The 26,223-nt window shown below is 40.4% G+C and overlaps 2 protein-coding genes across 3 annotated transcripts in view; one reads left to right on the top strand and one right to left on the bottom strand.

Annotated features, from left to right (window-relative positions):
• Nucleotides 1–451: 451 nt before the first annotated feature.
• On the bottom strand, nt 452–21,729 carry serinc1 (serine incorporator 1). Its single transcript, XM_061811935.1, has 10 exons — nt 21,531–21,729; nt 20,791–20,952; nt 16,844–17,037; nt 13,249–13,328; nt 10,962–11,099; nt 10,671–10,840; nt 4,657–4,747; nt 2,570–2,711; nt 2,266–2,490; nt 452–2,168 (listed from the first exon to the last, which is right to left on the bottom strand). Exons 1-10 carry the CDS (start codon nt 21,567–21,569, stop codon nt 2,030–2,032), a joined length of 1,380 nt encoding a protein of 459 aa, XP_061667919.1. The 5' UTR covers nt 21,570–21,729; the 3' UTR covers nt 452–2,029.
• Nucleotides 21,730–23,294: 1,565 nt separating this feature from the next.
• The window catches only part of LOC133496394 (general transcription factor II-I repeat domain-containing protein 2-like), a 56,740-nt gene continuing 53,811 nt past the window's right edge, over nt 23,295–26,223 (top strand). The window contains exon 1 of one of the 2 annotated variants that reach the window (XM_061811932.1): nt 23,295–26,175. In XM_061811932.1, coding sequence (XP_061667916.1) covers nt 24,348–26,175 — 1,828 coding nt within the window. In that variant the 5' untranslated portion in view covers nt 23,295–24,347. Of the gene's footprint in view, nt 26,201–26,223 lie in introns of both variants that reach the window. The other variant, XM_061811933.1, reaches the window with a different exon arrangement.

Below are 26,223 nucleotides of genomic sequence, written 5' to 3'. Positions count from 1 at the left end.
TTTGTCTTCACAGTGGACCAACTGTTGAAGTCTTTCATGTCCAGTCTCTTTTATCACTGATAAAAAAATTTTTTAAAAAGTGCCTGCATTCTGTTTTCATTTAATTTGTTCTGTCACAGCTGTTTGTTACTAAGCTTTGCAGTTCAATTAAAGTCTGATGAAATGCACTGCATTATAGTACATCATTTTACATTTCAGGTACTTTTATTAAATCACTTACATTAAATCACCTACACTTTCAAAAGTTGTATTTGGATAAAAGAAGATTATAGCAATAATCCAATACTTCTGCAGAGTGTGTAAACAAAAGTGAACACTTTTTCCTCATGTTGGAAGTCAATGGCTTTACTAACCAACAGAATAAGGAATGCATTGGATTAACCTCGAAAATGCTCCGCCGATATTAATAGACCTACCATGGGGTTAATCAGTGCCACAGCTGCAGACATGCTCATTTTCAAAACACAAACCGCTTTTATTTTGTTCCAAGTAAATATTTAACTTCCAGGTTAAATGCTCTGGTGTCCTGTCATATTTTTTCATATATTGTACAGTACACTAATTACATCCCTTAGATTCTTGAGCAGCAGTCAGCAACATTTTAAAGGAAAAAGCATGCAACGATTTTAATAGAACACACTGGGGCAAAGTATATACAACACAACACACTACTGAAAAGTAACAGTAACAAGCAAATGGGACTAGTCTGCAGCTCGCGGTGGAACACGAAAAGGTTTAAAAAGTGTGTGTGTGGGGGGGGAATCACATCTACCAAACAACTTTTAACACCCAAGCCAATCAAAATGCAGCCACCTACACTTTATGAGCTTTGCGGAAACAAAACAAGTGAAGCTGACAATGGCTACATACAGTTGTGTTCAAAATAACAGCAGTCCAACAATCATTAGCAAGATAAATCACTATTGTTGTTAATATTTCAACTTCTACAGTGCAAGTACGTTTCTAGAAACTTAAATAAAACTTATAGAAAACTTAGACACAACAGGCATGACGAATTTACTTCAGATTCTGTGAAACTGAATAATTTACTGGAAGGGGCGTGTTTAAAAAAAAATAAGTGCCGAGTTCAATTAGTGAGGTCATTAATGGTGTGAAAGAAAAGTGTTAAACATGACCCTTATCTAAACGCTTTGCATATGCTAGCTGTGCCTTCATAAGAGTGAAAAACCTACGAAGTAGTAGAGAAAAACATGGGCTATTCACTTAAAATAATAAATGCCGTGAAATGGCAGCCAAAACCAGAAAGATAAGGAGGTAAAAGAAAGATGAATGGATCAGCCAATGATCAGCTCCAGGAGAATCAAAGATCTAGATTGACTGTGAGTACTGTGACAATCAGACATCTACGTGAAGCCAAGTTACCAGCAAGAAGCGCCACAAAGTCCGATTGTTTAAAAAAAGGGGGAAAAAAGCCATGCTGAAGCAGTTACAATTTTCCAAAGAACACATTGACTACCCCAAAAAATTGTGGCATATTATGAGGACTGATGAGAGTAAAATAGTAAAATTGTTCTTTTTGGATCCAAGGGCCACAGACAACTGACAGAAAATCTTGTACATGAGGGAAAACCAAGAAATGCAGAGGAATTGTGGGATGTGGTACAAATATCCTGGGCTGCAAAATCTGACCTGTGCCAGTAGTTGGTCGACTCCATGTACCACAGATGTAAAACAGTCATCAGAAACCATGGTTATGCAACTAAATATTAGTTGTTAGGAAAGATGAATCAAGCTTTTTATAATAGCACTACAGCACTTTATTGACCTTGTAAAACAAGATGTCAACACTGCTATTTTTTAACATTGATTTTTTTTTTTACTTTCTGTAGAATATTAAATTCAATGGCTTTTTGCTGTTTTGTTGTTTGGAAATAGCAGTGTCGTTAATGAATTTGTGGTAATTAAATACAATTTATCAGAGGAATTTTTAAGTTTATTCGCCATTTTACAAATATTGCTATTATTATGAACACAACTGTATGTGTGAGCATCTGGGACAATGAGTGTTTCAGTCAAAGTCCCTGTTGACCAGGACTAGTGGTGCCACAAGCGTCCATAGATATAGAGCGATGCAGATCCAGCTGGAGGAGACCTTCACCCACACGGAGGGCCACTTGCTTGTCATGGCCTCATACTTGGAGTCAGGGCTACAGTGAAAATACAACATAGAACCACAACCATGAAATGGGTCTGAATCTAATTTGTTTCTAAATGTGCGAGTCCCAACCATTCCCCGCTCCCTACCTGTACCAATTGGTAAGGGTCATCATGATGTACAGTGAAGCCAGGAACAGCATGAAGTGAAAGAAGGAATAGGAATAAGTAACACCTTCCTTCTCATTGTCCACAGCACGGTTCACCCCATTGCCCTCCTCAAAGCTTTCAGGCTGAGGCCCTTCTTCAATCAGTGCAGACTCATCAGTTGTTAGAGTCAGTTTGTTCACCTGGGTGTTGGATGAGTTACGAATACTACAGGAGAGAAAGAAACAATCGGAGTCTACACAGAAAGATTGGCGAGTGCCAACTTACAGTTCAACTGCTTCTTTACCTTGAGTACAGGACACACATGAGGAAGAGAATCAATCCCACAATGCCATGGGCGTCCCACCACTGAACCACATGGTCTTGACCTGCAGGGGTGGTGGTGTTCAACCCGATGATACCTAGAAGGCTCGGGTTGCACTTCCTATCTGCGAGACCAGACAAAATTTGGTTTGTATAGTCGTGGAAGCATGATGAATTTTGTAGGGTAACAACTTGAACCTGTGCCATCGTTATGTTTGGAAGAAAAAGTGGGATGCTTGTAAGTCTGAGAACACCAACCCAACTGTGTTTGAAAAGCGGTGTAAGCATGGTGATGTAAATTGCTCCAAGAGGAACTGGTGCACTTCACAAAATAGATGGCATCACTACAAAGGAGTTTGATGTGAAAATACTCGAGCAACATTTCAACACATAAGGAAGGAAGGTAAATCCTGTGTGCAAATAGGTCTTCTAAGTGGACAACAAACCAAAGCATACTGCCAAACTGGTTAAAAATGGCTAAAGAATAAAAAAATTTAATGTTTAAGAGTGGCCCTTGGGTGGAACGGTGGACGACTGCTGAGAGCGTCTGCCTCACAGTTCTGGCAACTGGGGTTCAAATCCTAGACTGTGTAGAGTTTGCATGTTCTCCCCCCGTACCTGTGTGAGTTTTCTCCGCGCAATCCGGTCTCCTCCCACATCCCAAAAACATGCTTTCTTTGGAGTCTCTAAATTGCCCCTAAGTGTGATTATGAGTACGAATGGTTGGTTGTTTTTATGTGACCTTCATTTGGCTGGCAACCATTCAGGGTGTACCCTGCCTCCTGACAATAGATCTCTTATGACCGTGTGAGGTTTAGCAGCTCCGATAATGGATGGAAGGATGGAGTGAAGTGGCCATTCTATAGCCTTATTATTCTATCATTTGGCAAACATAAATCCACTGATCCATTTTCCGTACCCAATATATCCACATTTGAGACATCAGACAAGCTGGAGCCTATCCCAGCTGAGTCTGGGAACTAGGCGGCATACAACCTGATTTGGTCCCCAGCCAATTCCAGGGCAAATATGCACAAACAATTTTGGCAATCGTAATTCCAAAATACGACATTTCATGTTGGACAAGGAGAAAAAAAAACTATGAATATCCCAATCACATTTTTTTGCACCCAGGTCAGAGTTGTTTATTTGAAGTCTTCCCAGGTGTGGATGGCCAACTAAAGTTATACCAGGAGTGTGGTATAACAACTCAACCAGGAAATCACAAAAGGACCTGCAACAACGTCTAAAGACTTGCAGGCCTAGCTGACCTCAGTTAAAGTCAGTGTTCATGACTCTACTATAGGAAAGACACTGGGCAAAAATGGCATCCATGGGAGCGTTCCGAGGCAAAAAAAAAACCTGCTGTCAGCAAAAATGTAAAGGTCTGTCTCACATTTGCCAACAAAATATCTTGATGCTTCTCAAGACTTTTGGAGAAACATTCTGTGGACTGATGATTCAAAAATTGAAATTTTTGGAAGGTGTATGGCCTGTTATATCTAGCTTGAAAATGGCACAGCATTTGATGAAATGAACATTATGCCAACAGTTGAGCTTGGTGGTGATAGTGTGATGGTCTGGGGCTGCTTTGTTGCGTCAGGAACAGGACAACTTGCAGTGATTGATAGAACAATGAATTCTGCTGTGTACCAGAAAAAAAAAAATCCTGAAAGAGAAACTAAGGCCATCAGTTTGTGCCCTCAAACTCAAGCGCTTTTGAATCATGCGGCACGAAGACGATCGGAAACACAGCAGAAAGTTTACCTCTGAATGGCTCCAAAAAAAAAAAAAAAAAAAATCTGGTTTTGGAGTGGCCAAGTCAAAGTCCGGATTTAAATTCAATTGAGATGCTGCAGTGAGAACTTATCATTCATGCTCGAAAACCGTCCATGATATGAAACCGTTGTGTGTGATTGATGTGCAAAAAAAAAAAAAATTAGGAAGGGGCATCATTTTTTGCACGGCACTGCACATGCATTGAGTGACGAATTGGAAGTATTTGAAGAAAACCCATGCAAAAAAAAAACAAAATGTAACAATTATAGCCATTAAGTTTACAGCTCTTACCAGGCTCATTGGTCATTGCAGACCAGGTCAAGTACATAGTGTACAGGGTCACCAGGGAGGACTGCAGCAGGCCAGACCTGGGCTGGGACTCCTTCACTCAGACACACAAAACAGGCACCAGCAAGAAAAACAAATACCATTAACTCATTCAACATCTATATTCTGTCAAAGTGATGATTTAAATAGCCATTAAAAGCAGGGGTTGAATGGTTCACAAACTGCACGGTTCGGTTCTTGTCTTGGTTGTGTGGTGATGCCTAAGTTGTTAGTTCAATTCAGTATACATTGGGTCTTACAGAAATAATTTTTTTTCTTTTTTTTGTATTATTTGAATTTTTACAAATGTTATATTTTGTGTCTATGTGTGTGTGTTTAAGATATAAAGCTGTTGCTATTCATACAACAGAATAAGTTTGCTTGCTGCAAATACAGTTGAAGCCAGATTACATACACTAAAAAAAAAAATTGTCTCACTGTCTGAAGTCAAATCAGACTAAACCTTTGCTGTTTAAAGTCAGTCAGGATCACCCAAAACATTTGCTTTTGTTAAATGTCACAATAATGAGACGTTTTCTAAGACAATTTGGAATCTTTTCTTCAAGGTCAAAAGTTTACAGATATAAAACACATTATGTCGTTAAAAAAAAAAAACTGAGACTATCACAGAGCAGGTGCATTCATATGGAGACTTGATTACACACAGGTGGATTCTATTTATCATCATCAGTCAACGTTGGATCATTCAGAGATCCTCACTGAACTTCTGGAGTGAGTTTGCTGCACAGAAAGTAAAGGGACCAAATAATATTGCACGCCCCACTTTTCCATTTTTATTTGTTAAAAATATATAAAATATCAAATAAATTTTGTTACACTTCATGATTGTGTCCCACCTGTTGTTGATTCTTGACAAAAAATAAAAATGTTATATCTTTATGTTTGAAGCCTGCAATGTGGCGAAAGGTTGAAAAGTTCAATGGAGCCGAATACTTTCACAAGGCTCTAACTGTGTGTCATCTGCATAGCTATGATATCAAAATTTAAGTTTTGAAGAATTTGACCGAAGGGTGGCATATACAGGAGGGGTCTAAAAACTGACCCGTGAGGGACCCCATAGGTCATTGCCATTTGTTGTGATTGAGCTCTTCCAATGGTTACAAAGTAGCTCCTTTCCTCCAGTTAGGACCTAAATCATTAAGGATCATTCCATTTGGTCCTACCCATGTTTCCAACCTGTTCAGCAGTATATTACGATCTACTGTATCAAAAGCTGCGCTGAGACAAGATCAAAATTTACACCTTTCCTGAGTCAGTATTCAACATTTTTAAATTCAAATTTAAATTCAAGAAATTGCTGAGTTGATGAAAAATAACTCTCCCAGCAATTTTGGCGATGAACGGGAGATTTGAGATCAGTCTATAGCCTGTTAACATGGAATCATCCAGTGCTCTTTTTTTTTAGAAGAGGATAACAGCAGCTACTTTAAGAGCTTTGGTGAGCTCGCCAGACTGAAGTGAGCAATTAATTATTTCAGCAAATCAGGTAAAACTGACTTGACAATAGTTTTGAAAAAAATAAATGGTATTGAGTCCAGACAGCTCGTTGATGGTTTCAACTGCTGAACACAGGGTTGAGAATGACCAATTTGGAAAAATCACTGAAAATGTCTGCCTTCAGAGGGGGAATGAAAGTGGGGTGCGCCCCACTCTGGGCACGAAAATTTTTTATAGAACACACTGTTAAATGGTGACCTATGGTTACTTCTAACAGTGTAATTACAAGGCAATCATTACATTTTGAAAACTTAAAATATGAGTCCAAAAAACCTAAATAATTTTGCCAAACTTCAGACATAAAAATGTAGACAGTGAAATTTATATCATATAGGCTACTACTGCACTTACAAGTTATACTTCAGAAATAAGTACACAAGTTATTTGAGAAATTTATGTCCAACTTACATTTGTGTTTCCTGGTTTGGATATGCTCCTGGATATTTTTTCCGCCTCGGCTTCCATAATTGATCATATCGGAACACAGAGTGTACAGCACTTTGCCGGGAACGTCCACTTTTTGTATGTGTTCAGTTAGAAGTTGATACAGTTTTCGTTCCTATCTGCACGGTTCCACTTTTTTCAACCCATGTCCATCCGAAAGTTTTTTACCCCGTGTTTTTATCAATTCCCGTAGTATGATCTTCATCTTTTCGCTCCAAGACTTTCACCATACTGGCAAATGTGCGTACGTACAGTGAAGAAAATAAGTATTTGAACACCCTGCTATATTGCAAATTCTCCCACCTAGAAATTATCGAGGGGTCTGAAATTTTCATCGTAAGTGCATTCCACTGTGAGAGAGATAATCGAAAAAGACAAATCCAGAAATCACAATGTATTATTTTTTAATGATTTGTTTGATACAGTTGCAAATAAGTATTTGAACACCTGAGAAAACCAATGTTAAGATTTGGTACAGTAGCTTTTGTTTGCAATTACAGAGGTCAAACATTTCCTGTAGTTGTTCACCAGGTTTGCACAAACTGCAGGAGGTATTTTGCCCCACTCCTCCACACAGATCTTCTCTAGATCAGACAGGTTTCTTGGGTGTCACTGAGAATAACAGAGTTTCAGCTCCTTCCAAAGATTTTCTATTGGGTTTAGGTCTGGAGACTGGCTAGGCCACGCAAGAACCTTGATATGCTTCATACAGAGCGACTCCTTGTTTTTCCTGGCTGTGTGCTTCGGGTAATTGTCATGTTGAAAGACCCAGCCACGACCCATCTGTCAGGTTTAAGCAGCCTAGGACATTTAAATTACAATTTCTCAAGGAAGGAAGACAAGAGGAACTTCTGGCTAGCGAGGAGAACGTGGGATTTGTCTCTTTCACAATCTCCAAGCCGTTTTAATCACATCTCCATGTCTCCACTTTTTTATTCCTTAGCGTGGTCCGCATCGCAACAAAGCAAATGTGACAAACAAAGCAACCATGACAATGATAGTCCATGTGAGTCTTTGCGATGTCTTCATCATCCTCTCGACATCGCCAGTCTTTATGTTGTCTTCTGCATCACTGTCTGGTGTTTCCACGGCACCCAATGTAACTTGATTGCATCACATTGTTTAAGTACATCATGGCAAAGTTTCCATGGCACCCAATGGGCCTCTTGATTGGATCACATCATATAAGCAATGAAGCATTAAAAACAACCAAGAGAGCAAATATGAGATAACTTTATATCCAATTAAACCAACATTTCCCTCCTGTTTATCTAATATTTACTTAAATTCTCACATCACCCAAAATGGACACTTTGCCAGATCTTCGACTACTTTGATACACTCAGAGGAAAAATGGTTGTTTGTGCATCGTCATAATAACGGGTATCTGGAAACAGATCAGTCAAGTTAGCCAGAACACTCCCTCATGATTTGTCCCAGCAAAGGATACATCTACTCCATTTTGTTCTCCATGGGTGATATTGCTGTGGTAATAATTCAGTTTAGGCAACAACCACACAAAGTCAAAATAGCTGCAAAAACCTCTTCCACGGTGTTCTAGGTTGCCTCCGGATGGTCAATATGACAGCATTCATGGCATTTGTGATTTAAAGGTGAAATTGTCCAAAAGTTAATCAACTGTCTCAGCATTCACAGTCTGTGGTACAGCCACAGTCTCCATAAACTTGGTAAATGTCAGTCAGATTTACAGATAAGAGTCTTCATGGGTGGAGGAGCAACCTTTCGCATCTTAGTGGACAGTGGTTTCAGGCGAGGAGGGATGGAAGGAAGATCTTGGCGTTGTATAGGCTGGACTCCATCGTTAACAATAGTCTTCATCATATCCATCAGACCCAACATCGCCTTCAGGCTGGGAGAGGGGGGTCAACATCTACTGCAGATTGTTTGGATGGAGTCATTGAGGAGAAATTCTGAGGTGTGGATGGCTCCAATGGGGAAGGAAGAGGTGAGGGAGATTTAAAGTGCTGACACATTACATTTGTCATTAGCTCATATGATTCTTTGGATGACTCAAATGAATCTGTGTGCACCCTGTCTCACCTTATCTCTTGTTCCTCCGATTGTTTGGGAACAACTGGATCCTTTTGTCCTTGATTTTTGTAAGCATTTTCTTTACAGACCGGTGAATGATGCACACAGTAGAAAATTTTGGCAGCCAATATGTTAACCCCTTTTCTATTTAGACAGAAACCGTCTGCTATGTAAAGATTTTTTCACTCCCAACAAAGGCAGAAATTGTCAATGAAACTCACATATAGTGCAGTGCACACTTTGCGTAACCAACTATTCATTTGACGGAGCCTCGACAAACGCTCATTTCCAGATCGTAAAAGTGGGAGAGGTCCGCTTATAAAAACCTCTGCATCTGAACCTTACACTTTTCTTAGATCAATGAAATCTCGCTTCACTACCTTTGATTGCTGCTTCAGAACATCAAGGGCCCTTGTGTGTATCATGACAGATTTCACAGTTGGGTCCTGATCAGTGATCTCCAGGATTTTGTGAGAGATATCAGACGCCACGTTATTAGTAAAACATGGTACTTTGGTGTTCTTCTCACTGGAAAAGTGTTTTACATTCTTGATGGCTTCCTCACCAACTATTAATGTTTGGGGTCCCTATTTTTTCTCAGATTATTTAATTTCATACCTTTCAGTGGTGGTGGGGGATGAGCATTCTTGGCCAGTCTCTAATTTCACTACCTTTCCAACTTTAAATCAAACAAAACAACGCTTATAGTACGTCGGTAAATGTGTTGAGTGGACGTGAACTTCAGGGATGGATCGTTAACTGAACAAGGAAGCATTTATGAAAAACAACTGACAGATTCGGTGAATGAATATTTTCAATAAATCTTTTTAAGGAACTGAATCGAGTGATTCAGTACAGTCAAAAGAACTGCCATGCCCATCACTAGTGGGCAGGTAAATGAATCAAGGTATAACAGATCATTTGGTTCCATTTATTACTCTTTTTCATTTCAGTTTAATTTTACTGATAACGTGAAGTTATTTTTCCTATCAAAATGCTCAGTTCCAGTAAAAACCCTTTAAAAATAAATAGCTACATGCTGAAAACAGGAAGTCATGTTAAAACTTGCACATATAAACCCTTTGACATGATAAAACAGTTGCAAATGACTATACTAAACTTTTAACCAAAACAATAATTAATGAGTATTTGGTCAATCGGATTAGCGCCACACACACTGCCTTTTATTTTATATGTTTGTTGCTCATATTGGTTGTAAAGAATCCCAAGTCAAACGTTCTTTTGAATTTATGCTGCAGGTTGCTATGAAAATCAATGTTCATAATTTGGACAGCCTTTATTTAAGCCATGCAAACGTTTTTGACCTCTCCCCCCTAAAAGAATTGGACTCAAGAATCATTTGGAAGTGGAATCGAAATGAGGAACTGGAACAGGGAGCAAAATCATCCATCAATTAACTAAGGCGCTTATCCTCACACGGGTTGTAGGAGTGCTACAGCCTATCTCAGGTATCTTCAGGCAGGAAGCAGCGTACACCCTGAACTGGTTGCCAGGCAATCGCAGGGCACAGAGACAAACAACCATTCGCAATCACACCATAGGGCTAATTGGAGTCTCCAATTAACGCATGTTTGGGGATGATTTTTTTTCAAAGAAGCTGCGGGCCAGTGAAAATTTTAACACAGCCCGCAATCGACCTCTGGGCCAGACTTTGGACATACCCTACTCTATGCAATCGGCCACCGTGCTGCTAGGGACCAGAATGCGCACCCCGTTGCAATATGATTGGCTGTTGCATTGCTGGAGGGCATATTGCAGATTATGTGTCACCACAGGCAATTTAGCTAATGTGACTTAACACATTGGTAAATGAGGGAAAAATAAAACTCATGCATGTAATCCAGCTAACGGAACACATGCGGACCAAACCATTTTGATTGTTTCCATAAAATCTTCAATCCCTATTTAAAAGTAAACATGTGTCAAGAAAATGCGATTATTACCTGGATCTGTGGCAGAACAGATATGACAGAGACCCCAAGACAGAGCAGCATGTTGATGCTGATGAAGACCTTGTTCTCGGTGCATCCGTCTGAGTGGGTGTAATGGACGCAGAACAGGACCACGGCCACCAGAGACAACATGTAGTTGAGGGCAGTGACTGACAGCAGGGCTGCAAACATGCCAAACACTCGTTACATACATCCCTACACAAGGAACAATCTTGGGTACTGCGCTTATTTGTGATGTCACAGCCACTAAATGTTTAAAGTCATTTCCATTGACTTACGTACCTGCATACCAGCAGCGAGAATTGCCTTCTTCCATCTTCTCCACCCACGACTCATTCCAGGAATGGGCAAAGTCAATGAGTAAAACCAGCTGGATGAGTATAAAGCAGAATGCACCCCCCATACCAATGTAGAACCACACTACAAAAGACAAGATCCAACAAGTTGTTATTTCACCCCCTGCCAATGAACTACAGTTTCCCAAACAGACTGTCAAGAAATGAGATGGGTTTACAATTGTCAGTTAAATGCTGCAAGCTATACACTCATATGATTCATCTTGCATTGAACTTCAAAAAAGAACACAATTTCTTGACAAAGGTTTCTTTTAACAAATTGATTTGACATTTAGCATTAGTGAATGTGCAGTACATGTTGATGTTATGTTTTAAGACTGGGTAGGCACCTCAAGAAACAAATTTAGGGGTTAGACTTTCTTCCACTTTGGAGTTGCCCACAGTAAGAGCCGCCGAGGAGGTGTGGGAATACTTATTGCCCCCCGGCTGTGCACCTGTACTTTGGGGTACACCCTATTGGATGAGAGGGTAGTCTCCCTCCAACTTTGGGTACGGGGACAGACCTGTTTATGCCAATGCAGCAAACAATGGGGAGGGGGAAGGAGTGCACCATCAACACTGCGTATGGTGAGGATGGGGCGTTCCTGACCTTGACTCGGGATGTTTCGGGTCAGTGGGGAAAATACTTTGAATACCTCCTCAATTCCACTGACACGGCTTCCCAGAAAGAAGCAGAGTCTGAGGTCTCTGAGGAGGGCTCTCCCATCTCTGGGATTGAGGTCACCGGGGTGGTTACAAAGATCCTTAGTGACAAGGCCTTGGGGATGAATGAGACTCACCTGGCGTTTCTAAAGGCTCAGGATGTTGTGAGCTCTCCTGGTTGACACACCTCTGCAAATGTGTGGACATCTGAGACAGTGCCTCTAGATTGGCAAACTGCGGTGGTGGACCCCTTTTTTGGAAAGGTTTACCAGAGGGTGTGTTCCAACTAAAGGGGGATCACACTCCTCAGCCTCCCTGGTAAGGTCTATTCGGGGGTGCTGGAGAGGAGGGTCGGTCGGGAAGTGAAATCTGAGTTTCAGGAGGAGCAATATGGTTTTCGCTCTGGCCGTGGAACAGTGAACCAGCTCTATACCCTTGGCAGGATACCTGAGGGTGCATAGGAATTTTCACCCAACCAGTCTACATGTGTTTTGTGGACGTTGAGAAGGCGTTCAACCATGTCCCTCGGGGAGTCCTGTGGGTGGTTCATCGGGATTATGGGGTACCGAACCTCCTGATATGGGCTGTTCGGTCCATGTACGACTGGTGTCAGAGTTTGGTCCGCAATGCAGGCAATAAGTCGGACTAGTTTCCAGTGAGATTTGGACTCCGCCAAGGCTTCCCTTTCTCACCGATTTTGTTCATAACTTTTATTGATAGAATTTCTAGGCGCAGCCGAGGGATATAGGGTGTCCTGTTTGGTGGCCTCAGCAGTGCATCTCTGCTCTTCGCAGATGACGTGGTTCTGTTGCCTTTATCTAGCCGTGATCTCCGACGCTCACTGCAGCGGTATGCAGCCGAGTGTTTAGTAGCTGGGATAGGAATCAGCACCTCCAATTCTGAGACGATGGCCCACAGTCGGAAAATGGTTGCCTGCTCTCTCCGGGTCGGTGGTGAGATCCTGCCCCAAGTGGAGGAGTTTAAGTATCTTGGGATCTTGTTCACAAGTGAGGGATGAAAGGAGTGGGAGATCGACAAGCGGATCACTGCAATATCTGCAGTGATGCGGACTTTGTATCGGTCCATTGTGGTAAAGAGGGAGCTAAGTGAAAAGGCGAAGCTCTCAATTACTACTCGATCTACATTCCTACCCTCACCTATGGTCACAAGCTGTGGGTCATAACCGAAAGAACAAGTTCCCGGATACAAGCGGCCGAAATGAGTTTCGTCCGCACCACAACACCTGCTGTACTTACTGAAGTCTCCTCAATGCTCCTCACACCATTCGACAAACCTTCGTGGACTAATCCTTCGCCATCACCAACCCAGCCCTTTTGCAGCTAGTTTTGTTGTTTCGTTGTTGATTTTGTATAAATTGTCATCTACTTGCTGTGATTGTCTTTAACTAAAGCTTCTTTGGTTTTCATGAAAGGGACTATATATTTTGTATTATTGTAAAAATCCTTTGAAGTTTGTCACAAATTCTTACGCCTACAGAATTAAAGTGTACTTATGTTAAAGATTAAAAAAACACCAAAAGCTACAGCTATAGAGGAAACAGCCTGAGTTACCAGTTGTAAAGGGACCTTCTGCTATGAAAAAAGCTCCAACAGTGATGGCAACAGCTGCTGCAAACTTGAAGAACCAAAACCTGCAAAAGAAAAGGAATTTGAAAATTACCTGGACTCTTCTATACGCCTCAAGTCTTGAAACTATAGAACTACTATTCTATACTATTCTGTAAAATCTTACATTCACACTTGTAGGCAATTTATAGACTTCACTTAACCTAACACATGAGGTGTGACACAAAAGATACATTTTAAACCAAAACTATGCGTTTTCCTCTTCAATGTTAGCCAGGTGACCAACCAACATGCCAACAAAGATATCATCGTAGCATTCTAGGGCTGCGATGAATCAATAAAATTGATCATTCAAAGTCACTGTGTCGTGATTATTTCATCAGTCACCCACTGTGTCATGGGATTAATACATCAATCACCAAGTGTGTGCCTCGTTTTAGAGCACGTCTGCTGTTCCTGCTGTGCACGCCTTGGCCTCTTAGGACCAGTGTGGTTCATGCATGCAAATGCTATGGTTTTTTTTAATGAATGCCTTGTGTTTTTTATGCTTACAAGCATTGCAAAGTTTTAACTCAAATTTATTTGTAGTTGTGTTTCATTTATTGTTATGTATGAACTTGCAAAAACTTGAATGTTTAGGGAAAAGAAAATACAGTTTGCTCCTCAATGTAAATCTAATACTGACCTAATACAGAAAACCAATTAGTTGCTAATAAGAGTGAAATGGCTTTTTTCTGGTGTATTCATAAATGCTGTTTAACCAAGCACAAATTATAAAAATAACCTAAATGAAATTTAAAAAAAAACTATCCTCATAATTAATGAAAAATTTGGTAAGATACTCAAATGCTAAATGTTCGAAAGCTTTGGCCCTGGTGTATATGTTGTTAATATTCAGACAGTAAAAAATAAACATGGCATAGCAAAGATATATTTGTAGTTGATACAATTCATCAAATTAGCATTGAAAGTAAAGCCATATGTGCAACCGTGTGTAGGTCAATTTACATCACATGTGCACATGATGAATACAGTCACTGTGATTTGATGGGCACACATGCGCCCGCGTGCCATCGCACTCACAAATCTGCACAGTCGAGCACGAAAACTCACGCGCATAAAATGTGTTATGAGTAAAAAAAATACATATTGAAAGACGGAACTTATTTTGTGTAATCTTGACATTAATTTCCGTGTTTATTTCATAAACGTTGGTAACAAAACAAGCCTGATCCTAAACAATCAGTATTCACCCGGCAACAGGAAATGCAAGTTAACCGTACTGAGCACGTTCAGAAGTTATGCCAAAAGCATATGTTCCGAGCTTCTTCGCATGGTGTGAGCGCATTTACGTCGAAAGTCATCAACATCGTGAGCCATGTCAAAGGAAATTCAGTTACATTGAGAACATTTCTAGGATTTTACGCAGGTAATGTTTCTACACCTGCTGAATTGATAGACTCATCAGGTTTCAAGTTTTCAAATCATGAACTCCAGTGCACATATCCAAGATCAGGCCACTTGAAAAGAAAAGAAGCAAATCGGGAGTATCAAATACTGTCATACAAGCCAATGAAAAATGTAACGCAAGCAGTGAAGCATATTCAACAGCAAAAATCACATTCTTCGTCCTCGCTCCAGAACTTTCTTCTAAAGAGGTTTGAATCATCTCATTATGAGATTTACACTCAAATGTTCTGGGGGGAAATCCAAAGTGAGGTGGAATCGCTTGAATAGCTGGCTTCCCACTTTGAAGTCACATTCAGTATGAGTGGCTTTGACAGATCCAAGACCAAAAGTGAATGCAAGGATTTTCGTCATGTAGTGAAATATTTCTAAAAAAAGTATGAAGGCAAAGATGCTATGTTAAAGGATCTTTCATTACAGAAGGAAGGAATTTTCCAACATTTGTTTGTTGGTGGAGGTCATCCTGTGCATTGGCATGAGCTACAGTTGAGGGGGGCTTCAGTCACTTAACAGTCATGCTGTCTGACAGGAGGCTTAATATGAATCACTCACTAATGGAAGATATGCTTCTCACCAATGTTAATAACCTCATCTGGAACCAGGAAGAGAGATCAGAAATTATCAAAGCAGACCTGTAGAAATACATGACTATGGGAAGAAAAAGTAAAATGGAGGGAGATGATATTGAAACATCTGGTATGTTTTGCATTCCAGCAAAGAGGCTTAGGGTGGACAGAAACAGGGACACTGACATTGAGATCAGCAGTGGAGAAGATGATGATGATGATGATGATGTTGAAATAAAATTATTTGATTATATGAATATTTAGTTTTGAAATTTAATGTCTATTGACCTCTTTAAAAATTTTTGTCTCTGTGCAATCTCAATAAATTATGATTAGGGTATTAGGTAACAACAACATACTAGGATATAACAACTCAGTAAGTTATTTTAAGGTCTTGAGATTCCATCCCTAATCACAAGCGCAACATTATATCTGCGGGCATTACTGACCACACCCGTACATTTTTCAAATATGAGTGACTGATGAATAAAATTACAAAAAATGCATAAATCAGATTATTGGAGGGATGGGAACAGGGTCCTCAAACTCGCGGCCCTCGGGCTGCAAATGGCAATGGAAACAATATTTGTGGCCCACCTAAATTGTGGGGCCATCGAGTTTTATCTGAATGGCACTTTTACAGTGTTGTATGCAGAGCTGATGAGCTGACCAATCACGGTGGGGTAGATGGCTATCGGGTGTGTGACATCGACTTGATGCAAGCAGAGAAACAAATTTCAATCAGAGAATGTTACACAGCGTTGCCATGGAGTTTTTTTTTTTTTTTAGCACTTTTGCAAACAAGTTATAAACACCAGCGTCCTTCATTTTATTTTGTGTTAAAAAATATATATATATTTGAGAAGATGGGATTGTTTTTAATTTATAATCTAAATTGCACATACGTCCACATATGTGCCAAGTTTGCAGTCCAGCCTCAGCCAGACTCTGCCTCAGGTGGGCCAAAGCTAAATTGAGTTTAAGACCCCTGGATTACAACATTCCTGTTTTGATTTATTATCGCTTAAGTTATTATTACTGTTGTTTTTAATGAATAAAAAGTTCCAATACATTCTCCATCTTGGGTGAAATATGTGATTAACACCTTCTCAAAAGCTGATCCTGCATTATTTGTGCATAAGAATTGTCTGAGGAATTTCTAAAAACAAGTATATATACGAACATATTGATGAATCAGATTTGTGCCTTGAATGTGGATATGAATTAATTTAAGCACTCATCTTTGTGTACACTATTGATAAATAGGGCCCATTTGCCCTGAGCATTTGACAGTTCGTAGCCTAAAATAACTAGACTATGCTATCAGGATAGCCAAGACAAGGGAGCTGTGGAAGGATTCCCGAAAAATCTAACCATGAGTGCATAGAGGTGTGGCAGAGAAAGCTGGAAATTGTATTAGACTCCGGGAGAATAATGTAGGAAGGGCTAACTTGAAGTTTGGATTTGAAACATATCTCTTGTGACACCTGTCCTGGAACTCAGAATTCTGACACACCTCGTTCACACATTTCTGTGTCTGGTCTCACCCATTATGCAGTGCAGCTCGAGGGTCTTTGCTGCTCTTGACTTTGATCATAAGCAGTGAAAAGAGAAGGAAAAACATGGCCATGCCAAAGCAAACGCGATACACAGCCTTGTAGCCAACCAGCACGTCACAGTTCACATGACCCTGAATGCCAGGAATAGATGAACCCATTGCTCCCTCACAGAATCCTGGAATCTAAAGGAATACATGAACAAAGATGTTAAGAGTTGTAATCAGAATGCTGGTGGTCCATAATGTAGAACAGTGGACCCAGTACCTATTTACTCTGTAAAATCCTTTAATGGTTCTGAATTTCAGTTTGAATTTAGTGCACACTTCCAATGTTTAATAGGCCTAAAGAACAAACACCGGTGTGATGAAATCTGTGTACATCATTTTACACAGTCAAATCCTAGTTAAAGCCAAAAGTTTACATACACTGTGCAAAAAGACTTAATTTTTTGTCTCACTTGTCTGAAGTAAAATAAGAACAAGCCTGTTTAATGAACACTAAAATTACTTCATTTTGTTAAATGCCACAATGATGAAATTTTATTTTATTATATTATTTAGGTCAAAAGCTGACATTTCCTTAGTATTGAGTAGCATTTCCTTTGAAGTGCATTACTTTGGTCACACATTTTGAGTAACCTTACACAAACTTCTGGCAGTACTCTTCTGGAATCCTGGCCCATTCCTCCTGACAGAACTGATCTGAGTCTGGCTTGTCAGTTACATTGCTCACACACGCCTTTTCAGATCAGCCCACAGATTCCCAAAAGCATTCATATAAGGGCTTTGTGATGGCCACTCCCGAGACTTTATCCCCAAGCCAGTTTTTAACCATTTTGAACACGGGACACACAGAGCCCGTCTCCTTCTTAAGAAGTGTGATGGCTGGATTCCCCATGATGTTTATACTTTCGTATAATTGCTTGAAGAGATGAATGTGGCAGCTTCAAGCATTTATAAATTGCACCCAAGGATGAGCCAGACATGTAGAACTCCACAATTCTTTCTCTGATTTCCTGTATGATTTATTTTGTTTTTCCCATGATTTCAAACAAGGAAAGAGAATTTGAGTTGTGGCCTTAAATACATCCAGTTGTGCCGTCAATTAACTCACATATTGTTAATTAAGGTATCAGGAGCTCTTCTAAAGCCCTGATATCATCTTTGCTTCCCCATGTTCTTTAAAGACATAATACATTTTTTGGATGTAAACTTTAAGCTTGAAGAAAATGAATTATATAACAATAAAATTCTGTAAGAATTTCTCATTAATGTGCCATTTAAAAAAATAAAATAATCTTGGTGATCCTGCTCACCTGAAAGAAGTTTATTCTGATTTGTCAGAGAGACAAAAAATGAAATGTGTTTTTGCATAGTGTACAGTGCTCTGAAAAAGTATTCACCCCTTTTCTATTTTTTTTTTTTTTGCATATCTATGACACACATGGGTTTTAAACAATCAAATAAACTTTAATATCACTTAGAGACAACCCAGGGAAATTCAAAATCCAGTTTTCGAATGACTATTCAATGTATTATGACATAAAAAAAAAATCCAAACTGATGGCTGTACGCTGTCCTTCAGGATTTTTTGGGCCACTGCAGAATTCATTGTTCCATCAATCAAAGCAAGTTGTCTTGGTCCAGAGGCAGAAAAGCAGGCCCAGACCACCACATTGCCACCACCATGCTTCACTTTTGGCATAATGTTTTATCAAATGCTATGCCATTTTTACATCAGATGTAATGGGCCGCACACCTTCCAGTTCTATTTTTGATTCCTCAGTCCACTGATGTCTCTCCAAATGTCTTGAGGATCGTCAAGATGTTTTTAAGCAAATGTGAGACGAGCCATTGTTGTTTGGTGACAGCAGGGGTTTTTTTCGCCTGGGAACTCTCCCATAGATGCCATCTTTGACCAGTCTTTTTCTTATGGCAGAATCATGAACACTGACTTTTGCCCTCGAGAATCTATAGGGTCACATATGAAACCAGTGTAATTAAGGGCCTACTGTATATTATACAGTTGTATTTATAATAAATACAACGCACCACAGTTACTCTTTTTACCCTTAAAGCCCAAAGTCTCACACGTGTCTGCATTAAAAGGATTGTTTTTTGGTAGTTAAGGCTCACTGGGTCATATGTCTTATTACCTAAACCGGAAGTAAATTTGTCAATTTTTCCAAATGTGATGTTTTTGTGTTCCTTTGATGCTTATTGATTAATTTAGTTAGTACATAAAAATTTAAAAGAGAATTTGGATGTCTTGGGTTCTCTATGGTTAACTGAGGCCTGCGGGTATTTAGATGTTTGTGACCTTCTGGATGAGTTGTTGTCACACTCTTGGAGTCATTTTAGTTGGTTGTCCACTCCTGTGAAGGTGTGCGATTGTTCCCAGTTTTCTCCATTTGTAAATAATGGCTCGGACTGACTGCAGGAGGCCCAAAGCCCTGGAAATTGTTTTATAACCTTTTCAAGACTGATGGATTTCAATCACTTTTTTTCTCCAATTCTTCTTGAATTTCTTTGAATGATCTATTGGTTCTTAAGACCTTGTAGCCTACTTCACAATCTCTGAGAGATTCTATATAAGTGATTTCTTGATTCACCAAGTATGGTGGTAATCAAGTTTGGGTGTGAATTGTGAAATTGAACTCAACTTTCCCAAATTTGGGGTTAGTCACAGTGACAGTGATTTAATGGGGTGAATTACCTTGAGCTGTCATTGATAATGAAATTTGTTTGATGACTTGGAACCTTTGTATGTGATATGCAAAAAAAAAAAACTGAAATCTGGGGGCAAATACTTTTACACTGCACTCCATGTAAACTTTTGGCTTCAACTGTATAATACAAATGCCATTACATAAACATACATAGAGCGGTTTGCGACAGAATGCCTTTCCTACAGCAGCTAAGTCAGAACACAGCTTCAACGCTGTGAGTCTTACTTATGAAGTCATTCTTCTTCCACTGCACAAACTACTTCATCACGTCAGACGTTTGTTTGGAAATATACTAAATATACTAAGAATGCAGATGACACCACTTTTAGGAGACTACAACTTTTTGCTCTGCAAAATGGATGAACTCTTTAGAAGGTGACGGAGGCCGGCGGTGGCAGCTGCCAACTGGCAAGCAAGTCATGGGCTTCACTCCCAAAGTAGGGCTACGTTGTCCTAAGTTGCGTTTCTTTTACAGTCTGGAATAGTTGATAATTAGGTGTTTATCTTCTTTTTGTGTTTTGTATTATAGAATAATATCTGATTTCTATGCTATTTTCCACCCTCTTGTCATGTCATTAATGCTGACCTACATTTCATTGCAGCAGTCATTCACGTTTACATGAGCAGGCATATAACGTCTGCATGAGCTGCATTTAGCTCCACTTCAGTGTTTATTTCTTCCTGTAAAATTAATGATTAGTAGGTTAATTAAGTTTTGCATTGGACTGGTTTAGTTACCACATAATAACTCATTTGTTTTCTTTTGTAATATGGAATTTATTGTTAAGTCTTGTTGTTATATATTTAAGTAAAACAATGCCTCTGTTAAGAAATAGATTAAATTTAAAAAAAAAAGATTTCCTCACAAATGCAAGATGTAATTGTCACGTATCAATGAGTACTCAAATCTTAAGTAAAAAGTGATATAGGTGCATCCCTATTTTCATTTGTATTTTCAGGTGCCTATGTATCTGTAGTAGGAGTGGTGCCCAAAATTAAAAAAACAAAACAAAAAAAGCTAAATAGTTCACAAAATAGACAGGTTGACAACAAAGTTGTGCTGGAAGAATAAAAATGTAAGATAGTTTAATACTAGTTTTTCTTGAAAACATCGATTACATGGTTATTGTTATGATGATTGTTGAAGCATTAAAATTGTCATCTGATTGAGAAATGAGCACAGTATAGATATCCATGCACGCGTTACCTTCTTCAAATGTTCCTCCATGCCGGGCATCAGCATGACGCAGGCAACGCCCACACCAAGCAGAAGGAAGAAGGCATAAATGAGTCGAGTCACTGTCGAGTTGTCTCCACTGGGACAACAACGACATAGCAGGCAGGGGGCGCTGCCGCACAGACAGGGGATCTACGCAGACCAAGGAGAAAATAGATCACGTCCAACTCCGTGAAGCCACAAATCATTTTAAAATGTCAAGAAAAGCGATGTAACTGCATATCAGGCCTGAGATCAAATGTCGCAGACTACCGCGATAAAATACTGCACTCTTGTTTAGAAAGGGCTAACTTCTTAGCGGCCTGATTTGTTGACATCATCGTCAATGCAATATTACCTAAATGAAGATATACACCCAGACATTGTGTACTAACATGGCCCTTACATTATATAAGGATCTGCACTATCCTTATTAGAGTTGAATTTACAATCAAATAGCTTTGTTTTGGCCTTGGTTCATTAACTTAGAACGACACGAGCTAATAAATGTACAAATAACACAGGAGTCTTTAAGTGATGATCAATCTTTACATCCCACACTACAGCAAACGCACTACATTTTAAACGCTGTTGATGTGCGTCACTAGAATCACACGGCCTCTGGTTTTGTTATTGCGCAGTCATGCCTCCCCAGTGAAAATACACCATATGCGACATGCAGAACTCTGGTCCACATCATCCGTCGCGAACAAAATTACCGAGTTACGTACCCAACTCGCCATGGAGCACAAGCCCAGAACGGCTCCCATGATGCTGGCCGTTGACTCTTTTCTACAGGGGTTCGGAGATGGCCCAGAATCGAGAAACAGAAAATGGATGATTTGACTTGATTGTAGTCTGATTACGTTTTTTTTACTCGGTGTTGTTCAGGAGTTGTGCACCAACCAGCATTACTGTCCTCTACAGGTCTACTTTGTCACTACACATTTTTTCCTCCAGTTGTCTATTTAGATAGCCCCAATTTAACTATCCATCCATCTATTTTCTTTGGAGCCTATCCCAGCTGTCAACGGGCAGGAGGCGTGGTACACCCTGAACTGGTTGCCAGCCAATCACAGGGCACATAGAGACAAACAGCCACACTCACGATCACACCAAGGGGCAATTTAGAGTGTCCAATTAATGTTGCATTTTTTTGGGATGTGGGAGGAAACCAGAGTGCGTGGGGGAAAACCACATAGACGCGGGCACAATATGCAAATTCCACACAGGCGGGTCTGGGATCGAACCCAGGACCTCAGAACTCTAAGGCTAATGCTTTCAAACTGAGCAGCCCAGTTAATTATTTTTTTAACCTAATTTTCTCTCTAGTGGGTCAGACCACTGTATTCTTAGCCTACGCTCTGAATAACTATTCAATTTGTCCTTCATTGTTTTGGTGCAATAACATTCTAAAAATACTGTAACTTATTCTATGTATTATTCTATCTTTAGACGCTCTGAATCTCACTTCACTTTTATTGCTTTTTGCTATTTTTATCATTTCTTATCCTTCTTACCATCAATTTTTATCATTTTAACTATTTTTACTTTTATTGATTTATGTTCTATTAACATTGAATTTTGCCTTAACATCGCAACCTTACCTCGCGTCTGGCGGGGATAACTGTAGGATGAATGTTATGTGAACAATTTTTACCATTTTAACTATTTTTACTTTTATTGATTTATTGGTCAATAACAAGGTCAATTGATTCATAAGAGATGGAGCTGTTGTAAAAGTAGAGCAAACACTTTGTCACCTTGTTACTCAAAAAGGTTACTCGACAAGGCGGACGAGTGGAGGCAGACTGGATTGGCTCTGCAAAACTAAGGGCAGTTAGTACACCTAGGCGAATTCATCTCGACACCGACTTAAGCTCCCGTCCTCCTGCACGCACGGCGTTAGAGTCGGCTGGAGTAAAGGGGTAGGTAGCTTAACCCTTCAACTGGAGAGTCGGTCAGGACATTTCTCCCGATTAGTCCTGCGGATAAGCGGAATCTGACAGAACTCCATCACTTCCACTTACCATCCATCGAACCGTGATGTCATGTGGATAAGGTTCGTCGCCAATGGTCCTTCCCCATTCTAGTGGTCTGAGTCTCGGGCACTCCAAGACTTCGGTTGGAGCCTATACACTGCTCGCCATGATGTGCTCTTGGCATAGGGGATTGCTTGTTGCCTCTTCAAGGTGCCTCCTCTGGTTGTGCTCTGGGCGTGGGGGACACTTGTTGCCTCTTCAAGGCACCCCCTCTGGTTGTTTGCTTCTGCTTGTTATCCTTGAGGAGCTCTGTTGAGTGGGCTAGCATCTTTCGTTCCACTTGATGTGCACCATTGTCTTCCTCCATCTGTAAGAGCAAGATGAATTCTTCAATCTCTTCAATCGTAGTTGCCATCCTGCAATCCCACTAATGACATCAATATGGCACTCATGAAGCAGAGAGGCATAATTGCACTTTTATTTCATAAGTAAAAGAACAAGTTTAGCTCTACACAATGACTGGTGCAGGCAAATCAGTCACAGTTTCACATCCTGGGTGCCACAAAGCATGCAGGGGGTGCCTCAGCCTCCCAATGACACCACAGTATTACACTTTACATTCCAAACAAATATTGTATTGACAATAGAAGGACTGTTCCGGGGATTCTGCCTCCTTGAGGTTTCTATTTCGGTTGCTTGCAAATCCATCCAGTAAATCATGCTTCTGAACCACTTATCCTTACTAGGGTTTTCAGGCATGCTAGACCGTATCCCAGCTGACTCTGGGCAAGGCAAAAAACACAATATTTTTTGACATGGTCTTAACCATCTGAAAAGAAAGAATGAAAAAAGTACAGAAAAATCTCAAGTTGTCATGTAGCAAGGTGAGAAGGAATGGATTCTTGCACTTGACCTGAACATTCTGGTATACAATACTGTAAAATGTACTCAGCATAATGGCTCTTGCTTGATATACAATGGAACAAAATCCAGTCAAAAAAAAGTGTAACATTCTAAATTCTAGTATGCTTAAGATGAAAATGTGATTGCTATTATTGGTTGTTCACACAAAAAAGGAAAATGACAACGCAATGTTTTTATTTTAAGGTTTAATAGTAATATTTAATATAATTTACAAATTATATGTTCAAAAAGGAGACCATAGTGTTTCTGTAATAATGATATAAAGACAAAATTATAACAAAAAAAATGTTACTGGGCAGTACCAAAATTTACTTCCATTCGTGGCAGTAAGTAGTTCAGGGCTCAAGTCACTGATAACTACCATGCAAATCTGTTACAGCAGATGGCTTTGCTGTAAAACAGACATGTCCAAAGTCCGGCCCCCGGGCCAATTGCGGCCCGTGGACAAATTTTTACCGGCCCGCGTCCTCTATCATGAAATCAATAATATGCGGCCCGCCAGCACTGTTGACCACAGTATAAAATACGTGTACAAAAAGCTATTTTTCATTTCACCAGAAGATGGCAGTAGCCCTGTGGCCGCACTCTGGCCGCCGTGACCCTTGACCTTGCGTGATCGTTTCAGCCCAGCCCATTTCTAACATGGCGTCTGTAAACAAAAAAAGGAAAGTTGACCGCGAGGGCCGCCGCTTCCAGGACAAGTGGAAATTTGAGTATTTTTTCACTGAAATACGAAACAACTGTGTCTGCCTAATTTGCCAAGAGACTGTGGCTGTTTTCAAGGAATTCAACATCAAGAGGCACTACCAGACGAAACATGCTAGCTACGACAGGCTAACTGGGAACAAACGCGGTGAAAAAGTGAAGCAACTGGAAGCTGTTTTAACGGCACAGCAAAGCTTTTTCACAAGAGTCCGTGAGTCAAATGAAAATGCCACAAAGGCAAGCTACGAAGTGGCAACGCTGATTGCAAAGCACTGCAAACCTTTCACTGAGGGTGAATTTATTAAAGACTATGTAATGAAAATGGTTGAGAAAATTTGTCCCGCGAAGAAGCAAGAGTTTGCCAATATTTGCCTGGCTCGTAATACTGTGGTACGGAGAATTGAAGACGTTTCATTAGATATTAAGAGACAGTTAGAGGCAAAAGGAACTGAGTTTGACTTTTTCTCGTTAGCGTGCGATGAAAGCACGGATGCGTCCGACACGGCTCAGTTACTGATCTTTTTAAGAGGAGTGGACAATGACATGAACGTGAGTGAAGAGCTTCTGGACCTCCAGAGTCTGAAGGGCCAAACAAGAGGAACGGATTTATTTGTTTCTGTTTGTTCCACCGTAGATGACATGAAACTACAGTGGAATAAAGTCACCGGGATTATTACGGACGGCGCACCTGCCATGGCTGGCGAGCGGAGTGGATTATCAAGCCTTGTCTGTAACAAAGTCAGCGAAGAAGGAGGCAGCGCTATTAAACTCCACTGTATTATTCATCAAGAAGTTCTCTGTGCCAAATATATGAAATATGATAATGTTATGAAACCGGTGATAAAGACTATTAATTATATTCGCTCCAAAGCGCTGTGCCACCGCCAGTTTCAACAGTTTCTTCTCGACATCCAGGCTGAATACGGAGATGTTTTGTATCACACCGACGTAAGGTGGCTCAGTCGGGGGTCTGCGCTGCAGCGCTTCTTCTCTCTCAGGGAGGAAATTGGACAATTCTTGACTAAAAAGGGACAACCCATGCCACAATTAAATGATCCTGTTTGGCTGGCTGATTTGGGATTTTTAGTTGCCATAACGCGACATCTGAATGCGCTGAACACAAGCCTTCAAGGGCAAAATGCAGTGGTAAGCCAACTGTATTCACACATCAAAGCCTTTCGGACCAAGCTGCTACTTTTCCAAAGACACCTGTCACAGGCGCAGCCCAATACCGCACATTTCCCGTCGCTGCAGGAAATTGTGACCAGTTTCCCACAGATCAATATCAGTGCGCAAATGACAAAGTATGCAGCAGACATCTCATCTCTGGTTGAGGAGTTTCAGCAGCGCTTTCGGGACTTTGCAGCTATTGAAAAGGAGATCACGCTTTTTTCCTCTCCTTTCTCCGTGGACCCTGATGACGCTCCAGACCACCTGCAACTGGAGCTCATTGAGCTGCAGTGTGACGCCGAGCATCGCAGTCGGCACCAACAGCTCCCTCTTGTCAACTTCTACCGCCAGCTGGATGAAGGCAGGTTCCAAGCAATTCGGACATTTGCTAAGAAAATGCTGAGCTTGTTTGGCTCCACATACATGTGCGAGAAGACATTCTCCGTTATGAACATTAACAAGAGCCGCATGAGGACCAGACTGAGTGACTCTCACCTGCGTGACGTCTTGCGCATCAAAACCACTGCTCTTGAGCCAGACATGGACTACATATACTGCAGTCAAGATCCCAGTATCACCCTTCACATTAGTGCAGGCAAGACCTTTGTTAAGTCCTCTGAGTTGAATAAATTCTTAAATCTCA

The sequence above is a fragment of the Syngnathoides biaculeatus genome, chromosome 23, assembly GCF_019802595.1.
Source record: "Syngnathoides biaculeatus isolate LvHL_M chromosome 23, ASM1980259v1, whole genome shotgun sequence".
NCBI lineage: Eukaryota > Metazoa > Chordata > Actinopteri > Syngnathiformes > Syngnathidae > Syngnathoides > Syngnathoides biaculeatus.
Note: the sequence above shows the minus strand (reverse complement) of the source record. Positions and strands in the feature narration are given on the sequence as shown.

Coding starts and splice junctions, on each gene's coding strand:
- serinc1 (XM_061811935.1), bottom strand. CDS start 21,569: ATGGGAGCCGTTCTGGGCTTGTGCTCCATGGCGAGTTGG. Junction 11,100..13,248: donor AGAAGGTCCCTTTACAACTG/GTAACTCAGGCT, acceptor TGTCTTTTGTAG/TGTGGTTCTACATTGGTATG. Junction 2,712..4,656: donor TGCAATGACCAATGAGCCTG/GTAAGAGCTGTA, acceptor CTGGTCTCGCAG/ATAGGAAGTGCAACCCGAGC.